At 43.4% G+C, this 13,322-nt stretch overlaps 1 protein-coding gene across 2 annotated transcripts in view; it reads right to left on the reverse strand.

Moving 5' to 3' along the window:
* Window positions 1–13,322, reverse strand: part of LIMD1 (LIM domain containing 1) — an 88,542-nt gene that overhangs the window by 47,670 nt on the left and 27,550 nt on the right. For both annotated transcript variants that reach the window (XM_077129569.1, XM_077129570.1), the window contains exon 2: window positions 3,156–3,257. In XM_077129569.1, the coding sequence (XP_076985684.1) occupies window positions 3,156–3,257 (102 nt within the window). The remainder of the gene's footprint in view (window positions 1–3,155; window positions 3,258–13,322) is intronic.

The raw sequence follows: 13,322 nt of genomic DNA on the forward strand, positions 1-13,322 counted from the left end.
ATTTTGCATTTATAAGCATAGTCATTTTCTTAGAGATGATTTGTGGAGCAGAATGAAATTATAATTTAAAGCTTGCAGCACAAATGCCAAGCATTGTAGTACCTTGGAACATTTTTATTTTGCTTGTGCTAAGTATGTAAAATAGTTAAAATTCTTACCTGTAATTGCTTTTAGATACCACTTTTGTTTTTATTCCATTTTTTATTTAACTCGTGTGATAGTGATATCCTATACTTTTTTTTTTTTGATATCCTATACTTTTTAATCAGTTCAAGGTGAAAATTAGAATTTCAAGTTTCTTTTAAGGAACTCTTAAGATGAAAAGTTAAGTCATACTTCATAAGTGGTAACAAAAGCTTGGAAAGGTTTTGTTGGATATAGTAATTGGGCTGAAAATAGATAAATTATGTCAAAATAAGAATGTTACATTTAGAAGTAAGGAGCTAAAGAATATTCCTCAGTAAGTAGTATAATAGGAATTTTTACTATTAAACATGACTTTCGTAAATATGTGGCCTTTTTTTCATGGCCAGACTTTAATAGCTTTTTCCCAATTTTTATATGAGTTTTTTAAGCTACAAAATAATTGCCAATAGCTCTAATTTAAAAATGAAACTAGATATTGAAACAAATTTGTAAAGAGTTTCCAGGTTTTTGTTTTTGGTGGTGTTTGTTTTTTGCGGGGGGTATAGTTCAAGTTAGATATGTTATGGAAGTTAGATTTTCCAGGGTGTTCTTGTAAAAGTTTAGAAAAGTGTTTCTCAAAATTGAGAACGTCAAGGACCCCTGAGAATGTTTAGGGACCAGTTTGAACCCCTAATGCTATTATTTTAGACTACTAGTTACTATTGGTACCACTTCTAGTAAACACGTTGTTACTCCAGGCACTGATAGAATTCAAAGTTATTCACATTCAGGGATCCAGAATATGCTTCTTTTTTTTTTCCTATTACATTGAAATTAAAACAACGCTTTAAAAAACGCTTACCTAAAACCACTTGCCCCCATTAGTCTGCAGATTCTAAATTTAAGGAAAACTACCTAAAGATATGTCTAAAATGTTTTGGTTTCTTCAATCAAGCTTTTCATGGAAGGAATTTATCTTGCTTACGGCCATATTTTAAAGTAAAAGTATTGAAGAAAGGGATGTATTGAAAAGGACATATGTATTCACTGTAATTCTCACTTATCTACTAAAGCTGTGGTTTTACTGCTTATGTTGTGGCAATTTTAGCTATTTAACAAAAGTTAGTTTTTCTCCAATTTTTGATAAAGCCTTAACACTTTAGATACAATTAGCAACTTTTGTGGGGTTGGTTTTGAGGAAAAATGAAACAAACTGCTCCCAGGCTGTCTGTACCACAAATTTTATAATAAAAACAAGTTTTATATGTCAGGAAAAAAAAAGTGTATAATCACAACTCTCATATAGATATAACACAAACATGTGTCAAAGATTTTATTAAAACTCATTTTAACCATTAAAGAAATCAGTAAAATGTTACATTCAGAGAATTCAAAGGACCACACATAGATAGGCCATCAGGGATGCTGAAATAAATTTTCTTAATAGACGCAAAACTGGTCAATACCCACAGGGCAATAATCAACTGCATTTTCACCAGTCACAGTTTACTCTGCTATAGACAAAAATAAGCTGCATTACCGTCAGCATTTTACAACTTACAGAGGGTAACAGCACCCAAAGACAAATGAAAGGGCCAGAGAAATCAACAGACTCAGATAACCAATCACTCCTAGGTTTCCACTGAGGCTACTCAGTAAACTTTTTGATCCCTTTCAAAATCTTTCATAATTTTTCTGATCTTTTCACAAAGGTAAATGCTGATTGGTGTGTAAACCATAAAGTTCCAGGCATGTGTTTTATGGGAACTGCAGTGAGGATGAAAGTGTGAGGTTAGGATCTGGGGCATATGCCAAGGCCATCGAGCTGAGGCAGCTTAAGGAACAGATCTGTGCCCACCCGATAATCAGGGAGCTGAGGGTTCAGGAGCTCTCTGGCTGTTTGAGCCAGTCCCTCCCTTCTCAGGGAGACTTCTAAAATGAGGAGCCTAGCCTAGCTCAGCCCTAACCACACACTCAAGGTACCTGGAGAGCTCTGCAAAAGTACACATGTCCTGCTCTAGAGATTCCACCCCGAGAGATTCAGATTCCACTGGTCAGTGGTGGGACCATGGCATCATTGGTTTTTAAAATCTCCCCAGGAGACTGTAATGAGCAGCCAAGCTTGAGAACCACTGGGCCAGATGTTAAGTGAGACCTCTTTAGTCTCCAATACTCTGCAGCTTTGTTATACTTCTTAAAAAATGGGCAGCTGTTTGCCTTCATGCAGAATTTGTGAACATCAACAGGACATTTTCCAAAAATGCTCCCCTGAAAGTTAATCTTTGGTAGACACCAGAAAACATATGCACAATTCATGGTTTGGTCAGACTTGACCAACCAACATCCTGCAATGCATTAGAATTTTCCACTGGGGGCAGCTGCCATCAATTCGACAATCAGTTTGCTGAGCTCAGTACAGGCCCAGTCTCCCGATTTTCTGCTTAACTCATAATGCACGTCCCTGAGCAGAAAGACACCCCAGGTGTGTGTGCTAACAGTCAGGAACACGAGTGGTAGACACTAGCATTCATGCACATACTCACACACTCATACACTCATACACTAGTCTCCAAGCCACAGGTTGAGGTCAAAAGTTAAGTGGCCCCGGCTCGGGCTGAGGGTAATTGTGACTGACTGATCACCCTTTGGTTGGCTGGGCCCTACAGTGAAGCAGATAATAAGCTGGCAGTAGGGCAGATGATGGGAATCCCAGTGCTCTCCCTTCCCACCAGTCTGAGACCGCTGGTGGGTAATACAAATTTGATGTTACTGGGATGGCTCTGAACTCACTCCAACTTATCACCAAAGTATGTCATGGGCAATCTTTGTTACTCAGAAATAAGTTGCCTTACCCTGGTTGGCCTCACGTTAGTAGTAAGAAACTCAGCACCCAAGGACTGCCTTTTAGTGGGGGTGGGGAGGGCTGTGGCCAGGTAGCCATGATCTTCCCTCTCCTCCCTTTCTCCATCCCCATGTCCCTCCACGTGACAACTCACACCCCACCCCAACCCCCGCCCCACCCCACTTACTGCAGGCTGCACAGGTGAAGCACGCATCGTGGTAAAGGTTCCCCATAGCCTGGCAGGCCTGGCCGGCCCCAAAGACCCCTTTGCTGCATTTTACACAGGCTCCTGCAAAGGCAAGAACACAACACTGAATCAGGAGGGAAAGTGAATAAACCAGATCATAAAAAAGTCATGCAAAATGCAAGGCACCCATAGGTCCCCAAAACTGGCCCATCACCAACTCCCATGCATTGTTCCTTTGAAATGTCTTTCCCTCACTCTATCACCCTTTCCACTACTATACCTTTCCACTGCAGGAATTGGCCCCAGGCTGGACTCTGCACTGTCATGTGCTAATGTTCAGGATACCTGGACTTCACTGGCTCACCCCCTTGCCCAAAGCCCTCACAGTCTCAAAAAAAAACAGGTAGTGTCTATAATAAACCAAGAAATTTCAACTATATTATCTCATTTAATCCTCAGTGAAAACATACCACTTCTGAGAAAAGGCCACCAACCCAAAGCCTATAGCTTGAGCAGACGTCTAAGCCAGGGCTCTTTCTGGACCCTCCAACACCCAGCCACACTCCTGTCCACCCACCCTCCCTGGGTCTGCGAGGTTGCTCTTCTTTTCCTCCATCCCCAAACTAGCCCCACACAACCAATGGGTCCCAGGGCACTTAACCTTTGCTGCTGGGTTCCCTACAGGTAGGTAGAAAGTGCCATGTTTTGGAGTTCATACAGTTTCCAGCTGATAAACTGCATTGTCTTTAAAGGAAATCCAAACTAACACATCTTTCATGAAATGCCCCCCATACCAATCACGACAGGACCCTCAAGCCCCATCACCAACACCAGGAAACAGGGCAAGGCACCCAGTAAGAACAGTATTGTATTACCCAAGAAAACTGACGCTTAGAGGGTATTCGTTTATGGAAAGTTCAAGGGAGCACAGATATTGGTTATATGCAGTTTTTCAGTTTCAACATTGTATTATGAAAATTTTCAAACATGCAGAAAAGCTAAGGGAATGATCCAGTGAGCTCACATAACCCACCACCTCAATTCTACAATTGTTACTATGTTGCCTTCCATTCCGCTATCAGCCCATCTTATTTTTTGTGCTTTTCATAGTACGTGTTAGATATCAGTCCACTTCACCCCTAAATTCTTTGGGTGCATAGAATTAACTAGAGTTTAAGATTTGTTTACTGTTCAATTTTCCAGGTAGAGATTACAAACAGTGAAATGCATAGATGCTAAGTCTACTATTCAAAGAGTTTTAATGAATGATCTGTGTAATACAAACCCAAATCAATACATAAAATATTTCCAACACTGCAGAAAGCTCTTCCATACCCCTTCTTTCCCTTTTCTTTACTGCCTAGGAAATCGTGTGTGTGTGTGTATGTGTGTATTTGTGTAGGCTGAGGCTACCTGACAGCTGATGTTTCTATACCTAGCAAGCAGCAGACGTAATAGAGCACAACACTGCTATAAATTAAAACTATCAAGTAATTCATGGGCAACAGCATTTCTTTCTAATTATTTCTTATACAATCTAGCCTGCTCCCAAGCCAGGAAATGCATCAATTCTGGGCAAACTGCATTCTTTTCCTGGCATGGTCAGTAATTTTGGCACCTACCTAGGAGAGACGCATGAAGGTAGTAGAGTTCTGCCATTATTACTTATCTTTAAGGTGCATTTAAGAAACCAACCAATGGTGCTGATGGCTGCTATTGGGAGTCAGAAGACAGCCATCGTGGTGGGGCCAGGTGGGGCCTCTGGCATCTAGGAGCAGGTGGATGTAGAAGCGATGGCATTGGTGAGTTCATCACAGGCATGACACCTATCATGCTGTGGGATGTACTGGCTACCTAGGCATTTATCTACTGCCGGTGAACGTGGAGTGCCCTCCAGGGAGGGGCCATACCTTAATCGCGGCCTCCACAAGTGTTCAACAAAGCAATGTTGAATTGCATCACATTCCTATGTAGCTTTCCTCCTTCCCTCTGGAGTGGCACTCATTCCCTTACACCCTAGGCACACATGTCTTGTCTTCCCTGGAAGCTCCTTTTACAAAGGTTCAGAGACTTATTCATTTCTGAACATCCTTGGCCACTGACCAAAGTGCATTGTAGTGTGCCCTCAACACATTTATATAAAAAGAGGGAACTGAATTCCATGGATGTCTGTCGAGCACTGGGCTATAGCATAATTCAAATGTGATGATCGGTGAGAACACATTCTGAAAAACAGTTGTGCCAAACAATAACAAGGAATTAATTACACTATTTGGTGATGCCAAGTACTTCCCAGGCCACCATCTTCTAAGTTCCCTGGTTGACCTGACTCTAAACAATTACAACAAGCAACAAAGGCTAATTTGTCAGATAATAACCAAAGTGCACTCAAACCAGACTGGGTGTAAGGTCAAAGCAATATGCTCACAGATATAATTCTGCTCATGAACATGGAACAAAATCACTCCCAAACTCAAAATCATTTCGTTTGAACTTTTAGCCTCTTTGTACAACCCTCTGTGGAAAGGTCGGCTGAGTGATGGGGCTCCACAGTTTAATATGGCATGATCACCCCTTTCCATCATCCACAGGATGAACACAAGAAGGCCAGCCTTCAGGACAACTCACCAGAAAGGAGAGGCTAAATAAATCTCCTGGGTCAATGGGATGCTACTGGCTCAGAATGAGGACATGAATTCATTTTGTTCAGGCTTAGGGAATAAAATGAGACAACCTCTCCCACTCCTGCTCAGACAGTAAATGCAAGATGGATAGCATCTTCAAGTGGACATGCTAGTACTTTAACAGCCCAGACTTCTCTGGACTTCCTGCTACTTTATTTCTCAGGCTTTCCTCCTCTCTGTGCCCAGAACAGTGGCATTGCTCTTCTCTTTTGTTTCCCCTTTATATGAGGGCTGTAACCCACCAACTTTAGCCTCCCTCTAATTCTCTCTTGATTCCCACAGCTTGAGTCCTTTGGCCTGCTGACACCCTTTCTCATCACTCTGACCATCTAGAGCAGACACACAGCAAGAAAGAAAGCTACTTATGTACTAAACAGTCAGTCACTGAGCAAGGAAGATCCCATAAGAAGCTAAGTAAGTAGGAAAATATTTTGTCCTTGGGACTGGTGGTAAAAATCCTTCATGGGGAAAAAGCTACAGAGCCCACAGAGCCAGAGACCTTTGGAGATGCAGAAGGAAAATGCCCCCAAGCCTTACGAAATGAGAAGCCAAGAGAGAAAGCTAGCAAACATTGCCATGTGCCTTTCTAGCTGAGAGAGGTATTCCATTTGCCATCAGCCTTTCTTGAGTGAAGAAAGGTGCCTTGTTGGCGTCTTAATTTGGACATTTTCACAGCCTCAGAACCATAAACTTGTAATAAATTCCCTTTTTAAAAGCCGTACTGTTTCTAGTATATTGCATTCTCGCAGCTTTAGCAAACCTAAACAGATTTTGGTACCAGAGAAGTGGGGTGCTGCTGTCTGCAAAATACAAACATGTTGGAACAGCTTTTTTTTTTTTTTTTTTTTGATGCTGCATGGTGGGGTCACATTTCATTCTTTTTCCATGTGAGCATCCCGTTATTGCCACACCACTTGCTGAACTTTTTGTTTGGTTGGTTGATTTTTGATTGTTTTTTGGAAAGTGCATGGACTGGGAATCAAAACTGGGTCTCCTGCATGGTAGGTAAGAATTCTACCACTGAACTACCCCTGTACTCCAGAACATCTTTTTAAATGGAAAAGGGGAAGATTCTGGAAGAGCTGTGCAGTGCTTGATGGAGAAGGCCTAGAATGCCTTGAAGAGACTGATGGTAGAAACGTGGACTCTAAAGATACTTTTGATAAGGCCTTAAGCAGAAATGATAAATGTGTTATTGCAAACTGGAAGGAAGGCGATCCTCGTTTTAAAGTGGCAGAGAATTTAGCCAAATTGTGTCCTGATTTTGTATGAAAGTTAGAATTTAAAAGTGGTGAGCCGTGGTACTTAGTTGAAGAGATTTCCAAACTAAATGTGGAAAATGCAGCCTGGCGTCTCCTTACAGCTTACATTGAAACAACACAGGAAAGAGATAAGCTGAGAACTGAACTCTCAGGTACAAGAAACCAGAAACCGATGGTATGGAAAATTCTGGCTTCCAAAAAGGGAGGCCCCAGAGAATAGTGCCCCATGAGAGGATTTAAACAAACATGGAAGCAGCCAGCCATTATAGGACAAGTGAGGATCTGAGACGGAGTTATCCAGAAAGGATCTGTGGAAAGTCCTATTGTTTGATGGACATGATCCCAGTATCCTGCACAGAAAACTAGCAAGAGTGTTGTGGAATCTGTATAAAAGGAACCACTGCCAGTCTGGACAGTAAGAGAAGAAAAGGGACAGATTGAAGGAAAAATAACCTCAAAAGTAGAACTTTTCTACAAAAGTAGAAAAAGTTCAGCTACGGTCTGAACGCAAGAAACCTCAGGCCAGGAGAGTGGACCCACCCATGCAATTGGAGAGGGTGGTTTCCATGGAGATGTACCTCCACTCATTCATTAACCCCACCTTGAATGGGGTTGCTTACTGAAGTCCTTTAAGAGAGAACCATTTTGGGAAAAGATTCAGACCTGACCCAGATAAGCAACATTTGGAGATGAGGAAAGAAAATGCCCTAGGGAAAGCTGTTTGAAACGAGAAGCCAAAGACCCCAGCAGATGCCAGTCAGGTGCCTTCCCAGCTGGCACAGCTATTACAGATGGCATCAGCCTTTCTTGAATGAAGGCAACCTCTAGCTGGTACTTTAATTTGGACATTTTCACAGCCTTAGAACTGTAAACTTGCAACTTAATAAATTCTATTTTAAAAGCCAAAAAAAAAAAAAAATCCTTCATGGACAGAAAGTAGATCTATTTCTCCTTAGGTAAGAAAAAAAAAGTAAATTTCACATTCTAGGAAATTGTTTACTTACCCTGTGCTAGGAGTTCTCACTCAGTAAAGGAACTACTGCCATCCCTTTCCTAAAACTCAAGTTCGAGAAAGTTCCTGTATCTTGCTGGAGGACAAATGGTTGGTAGGCTTGAGAGATGAAACCTAAGCCCTGGCAGTAACTCATACATGCTGTTACTTCTTTGGTTTTCAATGGTGGCTATCCCTGCTGCATACAGGGAATTCCAATAAAGAGAGTGGACCTCTTCCTCACTCCCAACACACTACCTGCTCAGGGATTCGGACCCAAAACCAGCTCTGCCCCAGATCTGATAGTGACCAATCTGTCTCCCATTGTAACTCACTCTGTGCACACAAGACCATCTCTTTGACTGTGATCTCAACCACGAGGGCACTTCACCCGACACAGATGGGCAACCCCTAGTTCCTCCTGTCCTGCCAGGTTCGTTGCAGCTGAGTACTTTTTGACAGGCTTCTGATGAGTCAGGAAGCAATTCACTTACCCCACTAAGACTCCTCTTTCACTCACTTGAAGCCAAGCTTTCTCCCAGACACTGGTAATAGGATGGTGCACAAGATGGCTCTACCTTGGCCTTTCCTCATGGAATGGACCTCCAAGGAATTAAGAAAACAGAATCTACCACCACTGATGGGTGAGCTGACCAATCTCCCCCAGAAGCCTGCTCTGTAAATTTACTAAGTGGCCAGGGCTGAGGAGGGCTTATGCCCACCGAGAAGAAAAAGTCATCAGGCCTTCTCTGCTCTCAAATAGCCTTCTATGCTATAGGAGTCTAAAGAAATGTCCTGCAAAGGAAAGTATGAAAATGTGATTACATGAAGGAATTAAACATTAAGGAGAAGAGAGCAAAGGATGGGCATTTTCTCCTACATTTAGACTTAGTGCCCTTTAATTCATTATCCAAACTGTAGCCAGAGTGATTTTTTTACAGCTTTATTGGGGCATGTGACATATAAGAAACTGCACATATCTACAGTGAGCAATTCATATGTTGTGATGTTTGTATTCACCTATGAAACCACCACCACAATCAAGAAAGCGAACATATCCATCTTCCCTGAAAGCTTCCTTACATGCTCAGGCCCTTTTGTAATTCCCTTCTCCCTCCTTCCCTTCCAGACAACCACCAGTTTGTTTTCTGTCTTCATAGATTAGCTTGTATTTTCTTGAGCATTATACAAATGACGTTGAGAGTAAGTACCATTTTTCATCTGGCTTCATTCAGCATAATTTTTTTTGTGATTCATCAATGTTGTGTGTATCAGCAGTTTAGTCCTTTTTATTGCTAAGTACAATTCCACCGTATAGAGGGACCACAGTTTATTTATCCATTCACCTTTTAAAGGACAGGTGGGTTGTTTCCAGTTCCCAGTTATTATGAATAAAGCCTCTATCAACATTAGTATGCATGGGCTTGCATGGGTAAATACCTAGGAGTGGACTGGCAGTTGGTGGGTGTATGTTTAACCTTTTAAGAAATACCAAACTGTTTTCCAAAGAGCTTCTATCATTCTAGATTCCCACCAACAGCCTATAAGAGTTCCAGTTCCTCCATATCCTTGTCAACATTTGGGATAGTCTTTTTAATTTTATCCATTCTGATAATAGTATCTGATTGTGGTTTTAATTTTCATTGCTCTAATGAGTAATGATGTTGAGCATCTTTTCATGTACTTATTTGCCACTCCGAATTTTCTTAGGTGAATTTTTTGCCCATTGGTGGTGGCAGGGTGGGGGTGTTTTATTTTGAGTTATGAAAATTTCTAATATATTTTTTGGACACAGTCTCCCATAATATATATGCTCTGCAAAGATTTCGCTAACATCCTATAAACTCTAGCTGCCTTGGTCATCACAAACTCTCAGCTCTATTCTCAACTCAATTCACTGAGCTCAACCTCACTTCTTTCCTGGGCCAAGGCCTGGAAACTCTCTTACAGTAATCGTAGGGCTCAGTTCATTTGTCTCCTCTCAAGGATCACTGTTCTGCATTTCCTGATATCCAGTGTCTTCAGAAACCATTAGTTCATGTACTTTTCAGGTTGTTCTTTTGGTTGTTTCAGGTGGGAGGGTAAATTCAGTTGCTGTCACTCCATCTTCAGAAGGGGCGTTTATTAAGCATCGCTTGTGCCACGCACGTTGGAAGACAATTTAGTGCTTCCTCATTTAAAAGCAATCCCACAAGTGTTTGTATACTGCTACGTTGAATAAAAAAAAAAAAAAACAATCCCCACAAAACAGGTATTATCACTGTTTTACAGATGGAAGAAAGTGAAATTCAAAGATTAAATAAATACCCAAGGTCTGACTTACACTACACCTCTGCCCTTTCCAGTAGGCCCCACTGCATTTATAAGAGTAAAGGGAGGAAAAAAAGATCCAAGGGCCCGATTCATGCCTAAAACAGTGAACTCGCATTTTCTGAGCACAAGCAATTCCACAGACAACGCCCGGCCGGCAGGAGCAGAGCTCCAACAAGGAGGCCAAACCCCTACCCCACCAACTCCCCTGGGAATGGGGCCCGGGGCACAGAGGGACCCCTGCAGAAACTACATGTGTGCCCAGGGGCTCTGCCTCACGGATTACCTGAGGAGCCTGGGAACTGAAGGTGGGTTTTTAAAAGCTCATTACTAGCCAACAGAGTGGGGTGAGGATTGCTTTAATAATCATAACACTGCCAAAAGAAAGGGCACAGACAAGGGATAGCTTAGAACAGGAGACAGAGAGCCACAAAGCTCTTGAAGCCCCTCACACCTCTCTTCGGTGGTTTCTGATTATCTGCCCAGCAGGGCCAGCAGGGCACATCTCCTCATGAAAAGAAACTGAGTCTGCTGAGGGCAGACCTGGCTGTATATATTTTGTAAAGCAGAGCGCTTTACACACAGCAGGCACCAAACAGGTACACAATACACTGGAAAGCCAGAGCTGGGGGTGTGTCTAGGTTCAAGAAAAAGACAAGCGAAGGCACAGAGATGGGAGAGCTGGAGGCATGTGCACGACTATGGGAAGATGAACGCAATGGCAGGGAGGAGGGACTTGGCGCAAGGAAGCTTGGGAGAAGACGGGGGGACGCTGGAGGTGATGGACAGTGATAGCCAGAGCCTGGAAGTGAGGGGGCTGGAGAGGCGGGGCCCAGAGAAGGGGGACACTGCACACCTGGACCCGAAGGCAGGGCTCAAAGGGGGCACTGGAGTTTCTACTCCAAGACTAACTCTTGCTGACAGGACCCAGATCTGCTGGGCAGCGTCCAGCTGGAAGATGGGGGCCCCACCTCACCCTCCATTCGCCCCACCCAGAGTCTGGGGCAGTGCAGGACACAGAAAGAATCACTCAGTGACTCTCTCTACTGACCAGTTCATTCATGAAGCTCTGGCTGAGTGGACCAGGGCCTTCGGAAAGTGTCTGGAACATCATAAGCAGCCTTCCATGTAACAGAGAAGAAAAAGCTGTGATTCAATGTAACACTGTGATTCAATGTTGACGTCATACCCTTTAAGAGGCCAAAGTGATATAAAGGGCCTTCCTGAGAGCTTTTCAATCCACCGGAAGTAAACACAAAGCTTTACTACTAAGGAAGTTTGACATCTTATCATCATCCCTGTTCCTGCGGACCTGTACCAATGGTGCTGGTGAAATACAAACCAGGCTGGTCTGATATTTCATGCACAACAGTAGTTTTCAAACTGTTTAAAGGGGCAGAAACTTTTCTCAAACCTCAAATATGTATAAGATACAAGAGGGAAGCCGCTCCGGTTTAGGGTGGGATGGAGCCCACTCTGCCTCCTGGCCCTGGCCCCGCCCCCGGCAGCAGTTCCAGGAAGATCATTTGAAAACCTGTAACACACTGAAAACCAATAATGAAACGGATCAAATGCAGACACCATCCACTCTAGCCTGGGCAGCGCTCCCATGTGAGATAAATTATCCCAATTTGGTATTAAATTATCTTCCGCACACACAAAAGCAAATTTGGTATAGAGCCACGGTACCTCCCTATTCTCTTGTGAAAGCAGAAGTCACAAACAAGGGAGACCATCAAAGAGGCCTCAGCATGAAGTTTGGCAAGAACCAAATTCCTGTCCCTTCCTGCAAAGCCTCAGTTGGGCAGGGGATCCCAGGAGTCCTTGGTTAAATGAGTCTGCGGCCAGCCTGGGTTAATGACAGTCAGCATCTTTTCTCGTTGTGAAAAGGGCTTAACTGAAAATGCCCCATGAGGCTTGCCAGTAGTCTGTAGCCCCACACAGCCCAGCTCACACCTCAGCTTGGTTTGGGTGGCAACTGAACTCTCTGGAAGGAAGGAGGGCCTCATGGGGTGGCCCCCTCCCCTGGACATCGCAGACCACTCTATTTGGCTCTGCATGGGCCATGCAGCCACTGATCATCGAGGTGAGGGTGAGGGCATTCAATCTAGGTTTATGGAAAGGCTGGAAGGGAACAGATCTGCCAGGAGTGCATTGGCACAAATCAACCCAGGCTCAAATCAAGCAAGGCTCTTCCTCAGCCAAAGGTTGCCGCTCTGGCTGTCAATGGGTTCTGGAGTCAAGAGAAGCCAAGCTTTTGGGTCAGAGCTAGACCAACTGACCCCTGCAACGGTCCTCCACCCAGCCACACTCTAAGGTCACAAAATATCACTAGAGGTGGTTGGTGCTGGCTGCCTACTAGCACAGAGATCACCACTTCTCAACCTGGCAGTACAGAACTGAGGTTCAGATGCTGAACACTACCTGCACAGACTGATGACATCTTCAGGGCTGGGGCCAAAGCTCCCCAGGCGTTTTAGTTTCCTAGGCTGCTCAAGCAAATACTGTGCAATTGCTTGGCTTAAACAATGGAAATTTATTTGCTAACAGTTTTGAGGCCAGGAAAATGTCCAAATCAAGACATCATCAAGGTAATGCTTTCTTCCCAAAGAATGGCTGCCAGCAATCCTTGACTCCTCTGTCACATGGCAAGGAACATGGCAGCATCTCCTGGTTCCTCCCTTCTCTTCCAAGTTCTGTTTCAGCTTCTTGCTTCTGCTGCTTTCTTGCTCTCTGTCTGAATTTCATTCTCTTATAAAGGATTTCATTAATAGGATTAAGACCCATCCTGATTGAGGTAGGCCACCTCATCAACAGATCCTACTTATAATGGGTTCACACCTACAGGGACAGATTAAATTTAAGAACATGCTTTTCTGGGTAATGCAGCTTCAAACCACCACACTAAGTGATTCTAATG

This window comes from Tamandua tetradactyla, chromosome 15 (assembly GCF_023851605.1).
Source record: "Tamandua tetradactyla isolate mTamTet1 chromosome 15, mTamTet1.pri, whole genome shotgun sequence".
Taxonomy (NCBI): Eukaryota; Metazoa; Chordata; class Mammalia; order Pilosa; family Myrmecophagidae; genus Tamandua; species Tamandua tetradactyla.